This window comes from Solea senegalensis, linkage group LG5, assembly GCF_019176455.1.
Source record: "Solea senegalensis isolate Sse05_10M linkage group LG5, IFAPA_SoseM_1, whole genome shotgun sequence".
NCBI classification, from domain to species: domain Eukaryota; kingdom Metazoa; phylum Chordata; class Actinopteri; order Pleuronectiformes; family Soleidae; genus Solea; species Solea senegalensis.
The window spans coordinates 26,464,299-26,484,246 of record NC_058025.1 but is presented as its reverse complement, the minus strand read 5'-3'; the positions used below and the strand labels follow the sequence as shown (position 1 = coordinate 26,484,246).

The 19,948-nt window shown below is 41.9% G+C and overlaps 2 protein-coding genes across 3 annotated transcripts; one reads left to right on the top strand and one right to left on the bottom strand.

The window, feature by feature from the left end:
* The first annotated feature begins 1,089 nt into the window (after positions 1-1,089).
* On the top strand, positions 1,090-12,650 carry mfsd14bb (major facilitator superfamily domain containing 14Bb). The gene is made up of 12 exons (XM_044025615.1): positions 1,090-2,139; positions 3,316-3,408; positions 3,688-3,750; positions 4,833-4,960; positions 7,657-7,771; positions 8,790-9,008; positions 9,103-9,216; positions 9,308-9,379; positions 9,560-9,672; positions 9,793-9,890; positions 9,984-10,126; positions 10,669-12,650. Exons 1-12 carry the CDS (start codon positions 2,083-2,085, stop codon positions 10,906-10,908), a joined length of 1,455 nt encoding a protein of 484 aa, XP_043881550.1. The 5' UTR covers positions 1,090-2,082; the 3' UTR covers positions 10,909-12,650.
* Positions 12,651-12,791: 141 nt separating this feature from the next.
* Positions 12,792-19,036, bottom strand: lrrc2 (leucine rich repeat containing 2). 2 transcript variants are annotated; one of them, XM_044025481.1, is made up of 10 exons: positions 18,957-19,036; positions 17,420-17,561; positions 17,162-17,292; positions 16,659-16,756; positions 16,428-16,584; positions 16,123-16,259; positions 15,641-15,786; positions 15,064-15,216; positions 14,785-14,945; positions 12,792-13,668 (listed from the first exon to the last, which is right to left on the bottom strand). In XM_044025481.1, the coding sequence occupies exons 2-10, from the start codon at positions 17,554-17,556 to the stop codon at positions 13,619-13,621; spliced, it is 1,170 nt and encodes a 389-aa protein (XP_043881416.1). In that variant the 5' UTR covers positions 17,557-17,561; positions 18,957-19,036; the 3' UTR covers positions 12,792-13,618. The 2 variants fall into 2 exon arrangements, with proteins under 2 accessions (XP_043881416.1, XP_043881417.1); XM_044025482.1 differs by lacking the exon at positions 18,957-19,036 and having other exon boundaries at positions 17,420-17,614.
* Positions 19,037-19,948: the final 912 nt, after the last annotated feature.

Below are 19,948 nucleotides of genomic sequence, written 5' to 3'. Positions count from 1 at the left end.
GTGTGTCAGCAGGTCAACACATGTCCAAGCACAACTGTCAAACACACACAGAGACAAGAGACAGAAAGAGAGAGAGACAGTGGGGTAGCAGCAGAGTCACACATACAGACAGACACACAATGTGTCCATGTCATGTCAACATATGTCCAAGCAACTGTCAAATACACCCAGACAGACAAAGGGAGATAGAGATGGACACAGAGACAGGGACAGACAAACACACACGCAGACAGACAAATAATGTGTCCCTGTCAGGTCACACATGTTTAAGAGTTACTGTCTCTCTCACACACACACACACAGAGACAGACAGACAGACGGACAGACTCAGACTGAGAGACACATTACCAGGTGAACACATGTCCAAGAGCAACTCTGTCTCTCTCTCACACACACACACACACACACACACAAACACACCCACTCCAGTGTCCTCAGGTGAGTTGCTGGTTGTTGTTCAGGTGAGTGATGAGGATGAGGATGATGATGATGATGATGATGAGCAGCCAGAGGTCAAAGCTTACCCTCGTCACTACACGATCACCTGTCCCTCTGCCTACTCTGGTCTATGTGTCCAGGTAAGACGTCTCAGTCCGCAGACAGCGGCCATATTGCGCCGGTATTTACAATCCCGCATCACTGCGAAAAGGCGCAAACGAACAAAGAGAGCAGGGAGCTGTGTGAGCAGAGAAACACTGGCGCACAGCCAGCGGCTCTGCGCTAACGCGTATAAGCGGACAAATGCTCCGATAAACGGGTCGTTCGACGGCGGCAGAGGCCGCAGTTACTTACCGATAAATCAATCAGCGTCGCTACACAATCCTGATCAACAGCCGAGGCTCCAAATTGATCCGTTCTGCCTTCTTTTGGTCTACCGCTGCGTCAAGTTAACCGTGCCAAGACGGAGGGCGACCGGAAACCAAGCGACGCGGCCTTCAAAGTATGACATGAAATGGAAAAAACTAGAGTGAAACGCAGAAATAATCAGTAGCGAAGCATACATCTCAAATTATTGATTCCAACATAAAAAGATGAACGCATTTCTTTTGAAAATAATCAAAATTGAGATTAAAATTAATCATTGTCCAACAGGTTTTTATACAAGACAAGGCCGTAATATCCATTCTGCTTTTAAAGTGCCATGACAAAATTAAGACGAATCTAAAAATACATTCGACGTGTAATAAAAATAAATAATGTTAATAGTGTAAATCATGTTTTGGCAGAAGTCAGTTTGGGTTTTATTTTGAAAAACCTTGGCCGGATGTGTGACATGTTACAATGATTTTTTGACGCTGCTTGTTGCAGAAAATTCTTGCACCGCCGAGTCCCGCCTTTCTTGCTCTTGCTATATAGTCATCCAGCGAATGTCGACCGCAAGGTTTGCCTATGTGACTTCCTGCCAAATACTGAGACTTTCGGTTGATTATCTTCTTGTTCAGCGGCTCAGCGTTGACGACGCGATCTTTTACTTGTTCAAATGTGAAGGCTATTTTGAGCGCAGATGTTAAACGTAAATGACACCTTGCGTCTCAGACGATGTGAAAGACAAGACTCGTTGTGTTGTAGTTCACACGACGGTTCAGAAGGTGGCGCACTTCATACACAAAGAGAAGGAGTGAGTGGTAATGTATGTGCTGATCCAGAGTCAGATGTTTTCGCCCTTAACGGTGTGGTGGACGTTTAAAGCTGGATAAAAGCTGATCTGGAAACTGCCAACACAGAGCGCCTAGGGAACGTGCGTTCGATTTATTCACAAAGGCGTTACATCGGGGCGGTGTTTACCAATTTAAGGTTCTTTGATCTACACGAGGCGACGGTGCCGCTCACTCGGGAGATACAGATGACTAAACTGAGGTGTCAGCTTTGAATTACAATCAGAGCAGAGGAATTTAGGAGAAAACGAGAGCCGAGAGTCCGCCGCTTTTTACCGTTGTGGGTGACTTAACACAGGTCCATGGTAGCGCAACAGAGACGTAGCTTTAATCCACACGGCGGGACACCCTGGAACAGACGGAGAAACAGCAGGAGGATGCCGGACAACGCGGCTTCGATGTGAGAATCGTTGCGGCAATATGTGAGATGGACCGGGAGAAAACAGCGACCGAGGCCAACGACACCATGTTGGTCCGGGGCTCGGTGAGTGGAGCGCTAGCTGGCCCGGTTTAGCACCCAACGGCTTAAAACGTATGTTTCAAATAAAGTGAAAACATCGGCAGCTGCTGTGGGGCAAAAACCACGGTTTAACGTCGTTAGCCTCAGCTAGCAGCTAATTTAGACAGCTTTCGTGTGATGTCATTGTTAAGTCAAACTAGCAAAGTCGCTCTGTCGTCATTCACTTAGTTAAAGTTAACCACGGGTTAACGACCATAGGTTAACCACAGGTTGACGACCATAGGTTAACCACCATAGGTTAACCACAGTTTAACAGTTAAATAGTCGGTCAGTTTCGTGCGTCAGTTGTTTGTCCTGTGTCAATCAAAAGTACTGACGTTTCCTTGAGGCAAGTTTATCAGTGATGAAGAGAAAGTACTCATGTCACTACATTTCAAGTATAATAACATGTATATATTATATAATATAACTTAATTACATCTATTAATACCACTGTGTAGAATTATTTTATTACAAGTTATAATGTCATAACGTAGAAGTACTACATTACAAGTTATACACTAGTGTAGAAGTACATCATAACAAGTTATACCTCACTGTAAATGTACTTCATTACAAATTACAGGTTATACCTCAGTGTAGATGTACTTTATTACAGGTTATACCTCAGTGTAGATGTACTTCATTACAAGTTATACCTCAGTGAAGATGTACTTCATTACAAGTTATACCTCAGTGTAGATGTACTTCATTACAAGTTATACCTCAGTGTAGATGTACTTTATTACAAGTTATACCTTAGTATAGATGTATTTCATTATAGGTTGTAATACCACAGTGCAGAAGTACTTCATTACAAGTACTAATACTGTAGTGTAGAAGTATGTCACTGCTACTACCACCATGTAAAACATGTACTTAATTATAAATACTTCCACAGCAGTGTAGAAATACTTCACTGCTAATACTACAGTGTAGAAGCACTTTATTACATGTACTTATACTGCAGTGTAGAAGTAATTATGAAAATGTGTTCACAATAATCGAGGACAGACTCTACTTGTTTTGTTAAATCTTAAAAAAAAATGTCCACATTTTCCATGTCCCCGTGTGATGGACCGACTGATGAAACAAGGGATAGAACATCGCATTATTCATCCCATAGTTCAGTTGTTATTGTTCCCTCTCTTTTCATCACAGCCTGGCCGAGGCCGAGCCAGAGTCACCCACGCTGTGGTGGTGATCTTCCTGGAGTTCTTTGCCTGGGGACTGCTGACTACACCCATGCTCACTGTAAGTAAACACACTATAGACATATACATCATTGCACACAGAACAAGTAGTAAACACACATTTTTACAGTCTTGTGGAAGTTTTTTGGCAGTGCAATAGATTTAACATTTTTCTTTTTCTAACTTCAGATCTAGTGATGTTGACCAATTTGTGTCGTATTGACTCAGTCCTTGTTTTGTACCGTAAGATGCGCTATTGTGTCAGCTTTAAGGTGGACTTCCTCCGGTCAACCGGTCATTGAGCAAAATGAGTTACCTCAGTGACATGTTGTTGTTTCAGGTCCTCCGTGAGACATTTCCTCAGCACACCTTCCTGATGAACGGCCTGGTTCAGGGAGTGAAGGTGAGAACTCCGTCACATTCATTTCACCAGCATAGGACAGCTCTGAGTTAAGGTGTGACAACATTTTAAGATCCGATCGCTCAGCACTTTCCATGTCCGCGGGTCTGCAGCGGTCTACTCTGGTCTGTGAGGCATAAATGTTATCATTGGCGGATTAATGCGAGCACCTCCACACTTTATGACCTCACTGAAACGTATTGGGCATGGTCTCTGTTTTATACACTTTATAGTCCAGTTGGTGGCACAATCTTTTTTTGGTCAAAAGAGACAATGAAGAAGATGATAACCATTGGGAACTTGCTTGAGGTTATGCACAGAGGTCCGCTGGTGCCCACACACCTTGGTCCAACTTGGTACTCAAACAATGCAAAGAGAAATAGAAATGGGGGAAAAAGCCTAGCCACGTTTCTGCCACTACTGGAATGGTTTTTTAAATCAAGTACACATGCATGGACTGATGGAGAGCTTCAGACCACAGTGTTGCCAACTACTTTCAGTGGAAAGTAGCTAGATGTTGCCACAACACGTCATACATTAATTTGCATATTTGTGACATCACCACCGTATATTTGCATATTGCCCTGTTGGAAGGTATCTTATGGTTATTCTTTTGGCTATATTTGCTTGTAAACCGATCAGATGGAAAGTTGGAAGCAGCACAATGCCTTTGTTATTTTTCTTTCCCACGAAAGAATGAGCATTGAAGATTAACAGTGAGTGAGTGTTTACTCAAATGAATTGTCCAAGCACCAGAAGCAAAGACTCTCTGCTCCTCCCTTTCCTTCTTGGCCTAGTCACGAAATTCACATTGTTTGCTTCGGTCCCTTGAGTTTAAACTTCAGGCAAATGTCGCAAAAGAAACTCACTGTTGAGATTTGCTGACCAGTGTGTTGTAGTAGTAGTAGTAGTAGTAGTAGTGTGCAAAATCTATCAACATCCACTGGTGGGGTTGGATGTTGCAGCTGAATATCCCTCACCTCACCCTTCCCTTCTAAATGTGTTGGAGAAGCAATATAGCCTTCTGTTATCATCAAAACTCAAAAGACTGTGTCTGTGTCTTAATTGTCTGTCCTCCTCCACAGGGCTTTTTGTCGTTCCTGTCAGCTCCTCTGATTGGTGCTCTGTCAGACATCTGGGGCCGAAAGTCCTTCCTGCTTATGACAGTGTTTTTCACGTGTGCGCCCATTCCCTTCATGAGGATCAGCCCCTGGTGAGATGATCATTTTCTGTCTTTGTCTTTGAAGGAAAATGTCAAAGTTTTGAGTGTTTTCTGTCCAACATTTGAGTCAGTGTGAGTTGGCATTAAAGCCGTAACAATTTGGATGTGTTACTTTATTTACCGTACTGCTACGGTTAGTATACAACAGAGTAGGGATGGAATAAACACTCCCTGAACAGGAAATCACTGACAACAGGGGGAAGCGCCAATAGCTTCTTGCTAAAATGTAATAATCTTACATTGGATACATCAAGATAGTCAATTTCTCATATTGTTTGCATGAAACACAAATTTGTCAACCTGATGTGGATCAAGTGCGGCTCTCTCTTGATTTACAATGTCACTCTGGGATGAGGACTTGCGATTAGAGCACAAAGATAACCCTGGCACACAATGATATTTATGAGCCAGCAAAGAGACTTGTGGTCACTTGAGTCTCCTTCATGTAGGCTTGCGTCTCCAACGTGCTGGCACTGCTGCGGCTGGTCACTTGGTTTGTACAGGTCCCTCTTGTCACAGTCAATGTCATGTGATATGGTAGGAAACCTTATGAGTGCCCTCCCAAAGGGCACTACTTCATATGGTCTGTGAGACAGCAGCATAACTTTTGAACAGGTCATTACAGCTTGAATGTGAAAGTGACAGCCCTGGTTGTCATTCAGGAAAAGTTACTCCACGTTGAAGTGGCATTTATTTACTACTGTTAACATTTATTTACTACTGTTAACGTCTGAAGTAAATGCTTTTGCAAACGATATCATTTATTTTCTGGAACCTCATTCGTCCAACTCACAAGGTTTCTACCACAACAGGCAACACTTATGAATCAGCAGTTTTATGTCACAACGCAGAGGAGCTGTCGGTCCAATGCCACCTCCATCAGTGAGGTCAAACATGTTATTTTGTGACTAAAGTGTTTGAAAATCCTTTGTTGGTTGGTGGGTTTACTCTTACCTCTTATGCATTGAGGTGGTTCCAGGGCAAGTTCTCTCCTGGTGTCTCATTTGGAATTAGTTTTTTTGTTTTCTGACTGCCAAAGAAAAGGCTTCAGGCCAGAAAAAAACAGTTCCATGTTCCACTCTTTGCCGGTCTAAAGTAAGAACCACTTGCATTGATGAGTGGCGGTGGAGTTAATATATATATATATAGATATATATATATCTATATATATATATACATATACATATATATTTATAATGTTTATTAGTTTGTCATGGTGGCTGTGTCATTCATCAATGCGTTCCCTTTATATCTTCAACTGTTGCTGTCTTTGGAGGTTTAACAAAACTGTTTTGATGTCTACGAAAATAAAACAGTTCTTGTGCAGTGTGTAGTCTGCAATTGTTGTCCTTGGCACATATAGAATAATGATGTAATGAGGCTTTGTGGTGGCTGGAGCCGATGGAAAAGCAATGTGGATTCAGATTCAGAAAACGTCATTTATAACCATGGGGCAATGAGGGATACAAAATATAAGATATTGAGGGAAGAGTGCAGTGGAACAATTAGGCTCAGTGCAGGTTAAACCAGCTCTGAACCAGCATGAGCACCAGCTTTACTCTGGTAGAAAAGGGTTACATCAGGTGCCAGTGTTCTGCAGCAGTCTTTTGGATCCTGATGGAGTTTGACCAGTCACATGTTGTTCATGTGAGCAGCCGAGGATCAGAAAATAGGCCACAAATGTGTTAAACCAAAAACCAGCTACAGCTTCGGTCCCCCGAGGCTCCAACTGAGTTTTACTTCACTATAGTCTCGTCCGGCAGCGTTGTCATATCACAAAAAACTGAGAACTGGGACGGGAATGTGATAAATCGGTAAAACAAAAGAAAAAAAGAGGTGATATGATCATTAAGCTGTAAATAATACAGGTTTGTCTTTAATTCCATCGGTTGAGATTATGATGCATTCTTGTGTCCTTTCATGGATCTTTGCTGGAGTTAAATTAAGTTGTGTGACTGTTGATGCCACATGACTCAATCGCATCTCAGTGGAGCTGAGTCTGGTTTGTGTGCAAAAGTAAGAAAGTTGAAATAGAAATGTGGCCCACAAGCTTTCCTGAATACCTCAAACATTGCCTGTTCGTTTAAGGACCATCTGGTTCCTGTCTGAGAGCCATGGTGTTTGTCGTCTTTGTAGAAGGTTCATGGTGCAGATGCTGATCACCCGTTTGATTCTGGGTTACAGGGAGAGATGACGTGTGAAATCTAGGTCACAGTTCAGGTTAACTTTAGAAAGGGAATCTTTTTCACACCCCAGATGTCGCCTCAGACTAATGGTTGAAGTTTCTCTGTTTGAGCCTCTTCTTCTTCATCAGAGCTTCTTGTCAGAGCTGAGATCAGTCACATTGTGGTTTGTGCATAATGTTTCTCCAGCCCTCCAGCTAACTTTGTCTGGATCACTGCTTACGTAAACTCACTGATCAAGATGGCGGAACTTTTATTATTTACTTCAATCAGTGCTGAATAAAATGTTTTGTTGTCATTGTGTTCACTGGTGAAGCAGACGTGTTCTCAGGTTGTTCAGTCTTTCCATACTTCATTTGGTCAGGGCTCAAGGTCACTGTGAAATTAGTAGTAGATTTAAAAGAAAATAAGAAGATTGTGTTCACATCAAAAATGTCTTGAAATAAAATGTATCAAATGTAAAGAGGTTACAACATCATAAAATGTTTTGTTTCCTGCCTGTAGGTGGTATTTTGCTCTGATCTCAGTCTCCGGGATTTTTTCCGTGACCTTTTCGGTGATCTTTGCCTATGTCGCCGACATCACGGAGGAACAAGAGAGGAGCACGGCCTACGGCCTGGTAAGTGGAGTCTGACAACAGAGTGTTGAAGAGCCATGCGTCTTTGAACAAACCGATCAGCACTGCAGACCACAGAGTGGCAGGAAACACACACAGTTACTCACTCGCTGAGCTTTCTCATAGCAGCCGCGTCTCATGCTTCTCCTGCGGCCGACGTTTTTGAAGGATACGTGCGCGGCAGAGGCTTTTTGTCTGTTTGTTTTTGTAAAACTTTATTAAAAAAAAACAACAAAAAAAAACAGGTTCGGTGGAGCACGGATGATTATAAACCAAACACAAATGCAAAAAAAAGATTAAATAAATAAAATAATAGCATTAGAAAAATAAGTTACAATCATGATTTAATTAGATATCTGGACATTTCGAAGCTTTTCATCCAAGTAATTTAAGATGATTTTAATATTAGTGAGTTATTAATATTATTATTTGTGGATTAAAGACAAGTGTTAACAAACCTCTTACATATTGTTGTTAAACTATTGTAGTAATAATGTTTTATTTCTGTACAAATTAAAATCATATTCCAGGTTTGTGACATTTAAGGACAATAGTTTGTCCACATCACATTTACAAAAATAATATTAACTGGAGGCTCCATCAAAACTATCACGAAAATCACCAAGTTCTTCTGTTATTTTATTCAACTGTGTTCAAACATAAAATATGTTTTAAATGTGTTTATTTAACATAAGATATGTGTAAATATAGCAACAGTCTGTGATTCAGGACTTTGAACTGTAGAGGGCAGCGTTTAGCCTCTTGGAGCCTGATGGAGACGCAGCAGTTTCTCGTCAGTGTAAACATCTACAGTGAGGCATGGTCACAGCCCAAACAGGAAGTACAAGACCAAATGGATCTTGAGTTGTTTGCATGGTTTATGTTGAGGTTCAGAGATCAGTGGAGATGATGTCACAGGTGTCTGGCCCTGCTTCGTTATTCAGGGTTCTTCATGCTCCAGCAGCTAAAACAGACTCTGTCAGTCTGTCTCTTCATTCACACGTCTTCTTTCACTCATCAGGTCTCTGCGACCTTCGCAGCCAGTCTGGTGACGAGCCCTGCCATCGGGGCCTACCTGTCAGCCCAGTACGGCGACAGCCTGGTGGTCCTGGTTGCCACAGTGATTGCAGTGGCAGACATCGCCTTCGTGTTCTTCGTCGTCCCGGAGTCGTTGCCGGACAAGATGAGGCTGACGTCCTGGGGCTTCCCCATCTCCTGGGAACAAGCTGACCCTTTTGCTGTGAGTTCAAAGTTCACTGTGAGGTCCTTTTGTAGAAATGTGTGCAGCACGTGTTGAAGAGCTCACAGTATGTATGTGTGTGTCGTGTGTTCAGTCTCTGCGTCGCGTGGGCAAAGACACAACAGTGCTGCTCATATGTGTCACAGTGTTCCTGTCCTACTTGCCTGAGGCTGGACAGTACTCCAGCTTCTTCCTCTACCTGAAACAGGTGAGACACACACACACACACACACACACACACACTCTTTACATGTTATTGGAATACCCAGTCTCTTCTCACACTCATGTTTCTGCCTCAGGTGATCGAGTTTTCTCCTGCAGCCATCGCTGCCTTCATCGCCATGGTGGGAATCCTCTCCATCGTTGCTCAGGTACTGAAACAACTTGCTGGTGTCGCTCAGACGGTCCTGTGATGGTCTGCTCTAGCTCCAAGAGCCACATTTATGTCCACATTTAGCTATTTAGCTCTGTCAACTTGTGTTAATGGGATGAAGATAATGTCCAATAATCTGACTCTAATCTGTGTGTGTGTGTGTGTGTGTGTGTGTCAGACTCTCCTCCTTAGTGTTTTAATGAGGACCATTGGTAATAAGAATACGGTTCTCCTGGGTCTGGGCTTTCAGCTCTTCCAGCTGGCCTGGTACGGCTTTGGCTCTGAGCCCTGGTGAGTCCACACCTGTGATGTCACTGACTTGAACTTTACACGTTGTAAAAAATGTTTTACACCAAATTGATTAATAAAGAAGCTATTGATTATATATATTATACCTGTCTTCTGTTTCAGGATGATGTGGGCAGCAGGAACAGTAGCAGCCATGTCCTCCATCACCTTCCCAGCAGTCTCTGCTCTGGTGTCACACAGCGCGTCACCTGACCAACAAGGTCTGTCCGTCTGTCTGAAGGAAAGAGGGAAGGAGGGAAGACGTTAGGGAAACAAACATGGTTGTGACTTGTTGTCATGTTGTGTGTGTTCAGGTGTGGCTCAGGGCATGATCACGGGTATCCGAGGTCTCTGTAACGGTCTTGGTCCAGCTCTCTACGGCTTCATATTCTTCCTCTTCAATGTGGAGCTGAACGACATGGACCCAGGGGCAGGACGACCCACGGCCAACATAGAGGTACACACTAGGGAGTCGAGTGTCATTCGAATAATAATCGAATGCTGTAGTTACTGTTCAAATGTGTATTATTATTTTTTTAATACACATGTTAAAACGTGATGCGACTCAAGCACAAACGTGTGTGTGTGCATATATGTGATGTGACAGCCAGAGTTTATGCTAGAAAATACGTTTGACGGTCCAATTCCAGCCATGCATATTTAATGCCGGACATACAGTATTCTTAGATATCCAGACGGAAACGGCACAAAACTTAAATGATCTCCTTTCTTCTTTTTTGCCGTTTTCAAAAAGCTCTCCGTAAAGACGGCATCGTTTCAGGAAATCTAAAATATGCCAGGACTCTAAGTTGAGCAGAAATATTACACCAAAAGACGGAGAAGACGTTGTAAACATTAGATCTAATGACAGAAAATGGAAAAGAGAGGGAAATAACATGTTGTGCCGTTTCCGAGTGCATATTTAGCGACTTTACAGACTTTTTAAGGTTTTTTTTAAAAAAGCGACTAGCCACTTTCTGTCATAATTTTTCTCTGCAGAAGTCCGTCATCCCCGGCCCTCCCTTCCTGTTCGGAGCGTGCGCCGTCTTCTTGGCCCTCCTTGTTGCCGTCTTCATTCCCGACCACCACCACCACCACCTGGTCGACATCAAGACCTGCTCCGCGCGCAAGTCCAGCGGCGCCGCGGCGGCCACACACGCACAGAGCGCCGGCCCCCTGGCCTCGCCCACCAGTGACACGGAGGACATCGAGCCACTCCTACAGGACAGCAGCATGTGACTGACAGCCAGCCCGGCCTATCGCAGCGCTGTGGCCTGAGCTCCGCTCTGCAGGTTCCACCAATTTCAAAAATAAACCAGCTTTTCCTTTTTTTTCCCCCTTCAGATTTCAGACTGTTCACTCCAGAGTCAGGTAAAGTCAGGTCACATCGACAGGTTCTGTTTTATTTCTCCTCCTCACACGTGAAGCTTTGTTCGTTTGTTTGTTGGTTGGTGTCTGAGGCGGAGGAGAGAATGAATTTAAACAGTTTGAAGGGGTTTTAGACGTGTTAAGACGAGACTGTGATCACACGTCTGACAGTTTGTCCTGATTCAGACAATCAGGCCTCCAGGTTTATTGATTAGTAGACTTTTTTGTCTGGTCTCACTCACACTGTCACCTTTCAGTTTGGTCACTAAAGTTTGAGATCCAGTTACTTTGACTCCTCCCATTATTTCAAGAGATTATTTTCACAGTCTCATCTGTTAACGTCTCTTCTTCCCCCTTCTGTTTTAAATACATTCAAATAAATGCTCCTCTCCCTCTGACCAGCCTGTCAGATACAAGAAGTGTTACTGATGTAGAATCCAGTCCAGGTCACATGGTGTGAACGGTCAGTTTGAGTGTAAACCTTTTACAATCAGTAGGTGTTAAAAAACCAAATGGTGCCATGTTTGTTTTTGACATTTTTCTTCTTTTTTTTTTCTTTGTTTACAAAGTTCAAACATCACATTCCAAAAAAAAAAAAGAGAGAAATTCATCGATGCTCAAGTGTGGAAGATCTGTGCTTCATCGTATTCACCAGGAAACTGTGTTCACGTTTAATGTCTGCACTCTCAAACATTCACACTCTCTTCTCTCAGCAATACTCCCTATTTTTATTATTTTTTTAAACGTCAATCTCTGCAGTTTTCCTGTAAGAAAACAAAGAAACACGTCTGACTGAATATTCAACCGAGATTCAAGCATAACACACACTTTTATGGCGTTTTCATTCATACTAAAGTTATTTTTCCCTGTCTTTTACGTCCGTTACTCGGCGTCGTCTCGCTCAGGGTTCACATCTGAGAACCAACCGCAGCTTAAAGGAAGTCACTCACTCCAGTTTCCTCTGGACATTAACATGAACCGCACAGATCTTCACATCTTCACGTGTCACTCAGCACAACTAACGCTTTATTTCCCCCCTTTGTATTAACTTTATATGCAATATCATCCCATAATAATAAGATTAATAATAATGATGATGTTGCATTTGGTGTGGACGCACCATTAGCATGAATCTTTAGGCCTTGAAAAAGTTGCTGACCTGTTGTCTTGACACTCGGAGTTAGAATATTTTGTCGATCAGCTTCATTTGACTTCCTTCTCACTTTTATTGAAACTTAAGTTGTTAAGTTGTCGTCCAGCAGCTTGTGTATGTAACATTTTACTGAGAAAACACCTTGAATTTTATCAAATCTTCACACGGATTTTACACTCGAGCTTTGAAAAGATTACTGAGGAGGTTTCCGAAGCTTTTATTTCATCTGATGATGAGAAAGAACTGATGCAGACACGAACACAACACGACATGATGCAGAATATTTGCTGATGCTGCACTTTAATTTCTCTGAACATGTGCCTCTAATCATTCTCATGTTCATATCTGTTTTCTATAGAAACCAAGAGACGTTTGTGTGCATTTGCTTTTATCTTAAGAACATAATGTTGATTAATATCTATTATAATAATGACAATAAAGAGAAATGTATGGAATTTCACATGTTGAGTTAATTGACCTCATATTTGTTTTTATTCATAAAGAACTGTAGATTATTTGTTACACTGGTTTCTGTTTGGCTTAAAAAAAAAACAAATATATTCCATTTAAAGAAATTCATAAGGCAACATTTCATATTTCACAAACATTTATTCTATCACAAAATGTTAAAAACACACATTTCAGTATCAAAGCAGCCACGGCATTTAAACAAAAGTCAAACCCTTTGTTACATTTGGAAAATACTGGCGTGGTTGAATATGCAAAAGAAAATAAGCAGAGTAATTAAAAAAAGGTCTTTACTGTATTGTACTGACATTTAGTTGCTTTAATCTTTATAATCCAGAAAATGTGCAACTAGACAAATAAATATAATGCATGAAATAAGTCGGTTTGCACTGAATTATGAACCAACAATTACATTGTAAAGTTTTAAATAATAATAAATTTAGCCGTCAAATATCATTACAACTTAATCATGATAAAGAAAACGGTCACAACAGGTGACTCTGAGCCCGAGTCCTTCATCAGTGACTAAAATATGTAATAGTTCAATTATAGATGTAAAAAGATTCTTTGATTTTTTGATTTACATTTAAAAAAAGTTGTTTTTATATGGAATGACAATCTATGTTTTAAATACACTGGAAAACTAAAGAAGCTCCTGATATATTTAAATCACAACATTAAAAAGCTTTGAAATGGAAAGGAAAATATTATTTAGTAATCACTTTAAAAATCAGATTAAAGTTATCATTTGAAAATGTCAACATTTCTAATAAATATCTAATAATAAATATTTAATTTGATCTCATTTTATTTGCACATGAAATACCATGAGTTTTAGATTAGAATTTTTGTAATTATTACTATGAATTTTATTTTTAAAAATCTTTTATTGTATTGGAGCGTTGAATCAAAGCATCTTCCTATCACTCACATGGTGTCAGACTTTCATGGTCTTTATCCTCACAGCTCACAGGAAATGGACACCTTGGTGGTGGAGAAAGGGACGGTGTCTGGTGAGGGACAAACGACATATTAGCAGGTTTGTCTGAAGAAACCAAGCAGGACATTTACCCGGAGACAAAGAAACATGTCGGTCCATGGCAAAGACTTTTGTACTGGTGATCACAGGAGACTGACTGCATCATCGTCATCATCATCATCGTCTTCATCTTTATCATCACCATCAGCATTACCACCACCATCGTCTTCATCTTGATGATGACGATGGTGGTGAAGATGGTGAAGATGATCTTCACCATCTTCATCACCATCATCTTTACCTTCATCATCATCATCATCATCACCATCATCTTTACCTTCATCATCATCACCATCATCTTCATCTTTATCATCACCATCAGCATTACCTCCACCATCGTCTTCATCATCATCATCACCATCTTCATCACCATCATCTTTACCTTCATCATCATCTTCATCAGCATTATCTTTACCTTCATCATCATCTTCATCACCATCATCTTTACCTTCTTCATCATCATCATCACCATCATCTTTACCTTCATCATCATCACCATCATTAGCATCATCGTTACCACCACCATCATCATCATCACCATCATCTTTACCTTCATCATCATCACCAGCATCATCTTTACCTTCATCATCATCATCACCATCATCTTCATCATCATCAGCATCATCGTACCACCACCACCATCATCACCATCATCTTCATCATCATCAGCATCATCGCACCACCACCATCATCATCATCACCATCATCACATCATCACCACCAGTTCATGGTGATGAAGATGATGAAGATGATTTTCACCATCTTCATCACCATCTTTATCACCATCATTATCACCATGATCTTCACCTTCATCATCACCATCATCAGCATCTCCATCATCACCATCATCATTATCATCATCATCACCATCATTTACCTTCATCATCATCACCATCATCACATCATCTTTACCTCCACCATCATCATCATCACCATCATCATCATCACCATGATCATCATGGTGATGGTGATGAAGATGATCTTCATCATCTTCATCACCATCATTATCACCATCATCTTCACCTTCATCCTTCATCACCATCGTCATCATCATCATCATGAAGGCTAAGTTAAGGCGGAGTCTCACCTCTGTCCGTCAGCGTGTCGATGTACGCCTGTATGCACTCTTTCTCTCGACTGTCCTTCACCTCCTCCTCCTCTGCAGGCGCTCTCCACCTCCTTCTCTTGCTCTTCTCCTTCTTCTTCTTCTTCTCTGAGTTTGCCCTGTTGTCGCACAGTCGGATGAATCTGCACGCCGACAACAGAAACAAAAGTCACCTGTCATGAATTTAATCTCTGTGTGTAGATTACATTGAACATCAATGAGCGTCAGGTAAGGTGTGGTGTAGGAGGAGCGGGTTGTTACTTGATTTCGGGGTTTCTGCACAGTTTGGTCGGGATGCAGGTGAGCTCGTCGCCACTGACCACGATCATCTTGAGCGTAGAGATGTTGGTGAGACAGTGAGGGAGGTAAGACAGCTGGTTCTTGTGAACGAACAGTGTGACGAGCTGCTCCAACCTGAGATAAACACACAGAGGTGACTCAGAGCAGCAGCTGAGATACCTATGCTCAGACCCGAGGTAGAGGTCTGGGCTCAAAGTGAAACTGCTCCTCCTCCACATCAAGAAGAGTCAGCTGAGGTGTTTTGAGTATCTGGTCAGGGGAGGATGCCCCATCTGGAAGGAAACCCTGGGGCAGACCCAAGACAAGCTGGAGGGATTACATCTTGGCTGCCTCAGTAATCCCCTCTGAGGAGTCAGTGGAAGTGGCCTCGGAGAGGAGCATGAGTATCTAGGAGTCCCTGCTGAAACTGTCAACCAGCGCCGGATAAATGGATGAAGACAAGACAGGATGCAAGTATGACATAGTTCAAATGGTCTTTAAGGAGGATTGCTTCAGATATCAGCCGGGGCAGATCAGATGATGGATTAACAACAGTTACCTGTCCATGTCCTGCGGCAGGTCGGTCAGACTGTTGTTGCTCAGGTCCAGCTGCTGCAGGCTGCTCATCCTCAGAGCACAGATGGGGATCGACACGAAGCGGTTCTCTGCGATGTCCAGGTGAGTCAGTCGCTTCAAGCTGCTCAGCTGCAGACACAAGTCGCAGGGTGACATCACTGGGGCCATAACATCATACAGCAAACGCAAGATTAACATCTCGTCTCCAAAGCTGTCATTTTTAACAATCACTTTTTTATTTTTCCACTGACATGTCACTGACAAGTACAGAAAACGTGTCTTTCTTTAATCATGCAACATTCAGCCTGACAACAAGCCAGGAAACAAATATTACCTAGATAAAAGTACAGTAGAGTAGTGATGTGACCTTATGCGACCTCTGTTTGATGATATTTGGTATTTGTCAGCCTAGCATCATTTTGGACTTAAAGCAGAGGATGGTAATCAATCCCCTCGGTGTTTCACCTCAAATGGCAGCTCCGACAGGTTGAAGTTTCCTGCCAGTTCAAGTCTCTCCAGATTCTCACAGTTTCCAAGCTCTGGAGGAACTTTGAACAGACGGTTGTAGCTGACATTTAACTCCTTTAAGCCGGTCAGTTTACCTGAGGGGACAGGTGACAATTGTCTGCAGCATTCACAGATACACTCTATAGGTCAAAGACAAACTGCTAATGCCAGAAAACTTGAGATGGGATTAGAAACAACATCGAAATAACCAGATGTCATTTATTCAGAGGAGCTGGATTATGGATTTTTAAATCCAGCCTCACCAATCTCAGGCGGCAGCTGAGCGATGGCATTTTTGGGCATGTCGAGCACAGTGAGCTGGGTGAACAGAGCCAGGTATTCAGGCAGATGCCGGATCTTTGTACCTCTGACATGCCACTCCTTCAGGTACGTCATCCACTGCAGCTCCTTGGGAAAGTCCTGAAAAACACTAGTGTGTTATCACAGATGTTCTGACCTCTTTTTTCCTCCAGAACCACCAGGAACCATCTCACCGTCCAATGATCTCCCTCCAGCTGAAAGTGGAGTTTGCCCTGATCCTGATTATCCTGATGATCCTGCTGGACGTTGTGGTTCTGCTGCTGCTCTGGTTCTGACGAATAAGTGGTAGCGTCACGAACATCAACAGGTAACAGTCGGCAACAAACACCACAACAACAACACAACAACCATAGAGACAGAAAAAAAATACTAGCATTCAGCAGAACATTAATCTGTGTTTGTAACCTGTATTTACCTTGTATACCTGTACCTGTTTATTTACCTGTATACCTGTACCTGTATTTACCTGTACCTGTATTTACCTGTATTTACCTGTATTTACCTGTGTGCACCTGTATTTACCTGTGCACACCTGTATTTACCTGTGCACACCTGTATTTACATGTGCCTGCTATTTACCTGTGCACACCTATATTTACCTGTGCACACCTGTGATGTGCACACCTGTATTTACACCTGTATTTACCTGTATTTACCTGTGCACACCTGTATTTACCTGTGATGTATTCACTTGTGCACAGCTGTTTATTAGTCAGTGTAGATCTCTCCAGGTACTGGTGCAGCAGGTTGCGTTCTTTACTACTCAGAGTCTTACAGTATATGCGGTACTGCCACTCCTGGTCGATCCTACATGGACAGACGTCACAGCATCGTACTGATTACATATCACACACATCGTTGATCACGTGACCTCTCTGACCTGGGTTTATAAAAAACAAACTCATCTCAAGATGGACGTGGTAACCACACTGACCTGGCCAGGGCGCTCTTCTCAATCCTTTCTTGCTCCTTCTTTTGTTTCTGTCTGTATTTCTTCGCCCGTGTTTCCCACATTCCTCGGATCAGAGACAGCTCGTAGACCGGGACGTCCAACTTCTTCTCCAAACCCATCTCTGCTGCAATGGCCAAGTGAACGCTTCAGACATTTTGGACAAACTTTGAGGAAGGTCCTTTTCTGTTCCACCATGACTGTGTCCCAGTGCACAAAGCAAAGACTAGACTATAAAGACATGGTTTGACTTTGAGTGTGGTGTGGACGAACTTGACTGCACAGTGGAGCTGAGTGAGTGGAACTGTCTTCATAAGATAGTGAATCTTAAAGTGGTGTAGAGTTTCTCCAGGTTCTGGTTCTCTTGATATGTGTCAGCACCTCATACATCCACACAGTCAGTGACATGTTTTGTGTTGGTTTTTCACCTTGACGCTGGTGTTTGGGTGAGGCTAACGGTCGTGTGAGCTGAAGGTCTAAGGTCAAAGTTGTTCCTGCTCTTTGGTCTCAGTGATATTGGTGCTGACCTACATTCAGCAGAGAGTGCCATCACTCATCGGGATATTAAAATAAAACATGATTGCTGGTAGAGGCTGTCGATGACGCACCTGCCAACATCACCGTTCACTTTCAGAGCAACGTGAGGGCAGAATGTCAGCTGTAATGACATGAATGTTGCTTCATGTATTCATGATCCCAACAGGAACAATCCTGTGACAGTGATAATGAACGCTCTAGTGCGACCTGACTTCACCTGAGGTTAAATGAGAGCACATTATTGTTGAAATACTAGCATGTTAATTATGATTGAATATTCTGTGTGTGTGTGTGTGTGTGTGTGTGTGTGTGTGTGTGTGTGAGTGTGAGTGAGTGAGAGTGAGTGGTGGTGGTGGGTGAGAGTGAGTGAGTGAGTGAGTGTGTGTGTGTGTGTGTGTGTGTGTGTGTGTGTGTGTGTGTGTGTGTGTGTGTGTGTGTGTGTGAGTGAGTGAGTGAGTGGAGTGTGTGTGTGTGTGTGTGTGATGTGATGTGTGTGTGTGTGGTGTGTGTGTGTGTGTGTGTGTGTGTGTGTGTGTGAGTGAGTGAGTGAGTGGTGTGTGTCCAGGTGTTACTAATGTTGTGGGGACCTAAACCTGTTTACACAGTCACATTATGGGGACTTGTCTTCCTTGTGGGGACAAAAAGCAAGTCCCCATAACGTAAATTACTACATTTTAAGGTGAAGGTATGTTTTAAGGTTAGGCTGAGATTGAGATTGAGATTAGGGTTAGGGTTAGGGTTAGGATTAGGATTAGGATTAGGATTAGGATTAGGATTAGGATTAGGCCAGTAGTAATTGTGGTTATGGTTAGAGTAAGTCTCCAGGAAATGAATGTAAGTCAATGCAATGTCCCCTCATGTCATGAATGTCGAACGTGAGTGTGTGTGTGTGTGTGTGAGTGAGTGTGAGTGAGTGAGTGAGTGAGTGTGTGTGTGTGTGTGTGTGTGTGTGTGTGTGAGTGAGTGAGTGTGTGTGTGTTCTTACCTGCTTCGGTGGCCCTGACTGTTCACGTCCACCAGCTTGTTTACTGAGACTAAAACACAAACCAAACTATGAGCCGTGTGTGAGTGTGTGTGTGTGTGTGCCAGTGACACAACATGCTATTTTTACCAGTGGTGATGTGACCCCTGGTGTGTGTGTGTGTGTGTGTGTGTTTGTCACATGATAGCAGTGACATTTGTCTCATTATCACCATGACACATTTTAACAGTTGTGAGGATACTAACACAAAGACAGGACACACACATCTGTAAAACTCTCACACATGTGACCCTCCAGTCAATGCACAATGCAATATATATATATATATGTATATACACACATACATATATATATACGCACACATATATTTGTACACATACACACACACACACACATATATATATATATTATAGTTATATATTGTTCCATATCATTGCTTTTGTTTTAAAATTCATTTAAGATATTGTACTTAAAACAATAACCCTCCTGACCGGAAGTCACTTATTTGGAACTGCTTCTAAAGTGTAAAACATTGTTTATGATATTTTGTATTTTTTTTATTTCTTGGTGTCACTGCGGGAAACTGAGTGGTCTGAGTTTGTGCGCTCTGATTTCTCTGTGTCACAGCGCTCCCATGTGGAGTAACATGTGTACTACAACACAACCTGTGCCTTTTGAAACAACTGATGGATGATGAAAAGCTGCTGCTACTACTACTACTACTACTAATAATAATAATAATAATACTTCTACTACTAATAATAATAATACTTCTACTACTAATAATAATAATACTACTACTACTAATAATAATAATAATACTTCTACTACTACTAATAATAATACTTCTACTAATAATAATAATAATAATACTTCTACTACTAATAATAATAATAATACTTCTACTACTACTAATAATAATAATAATAATACTTCTACTACTACTACTAATAATAATAATAATACTCCTACTGCTAATAACAATAATAATAATA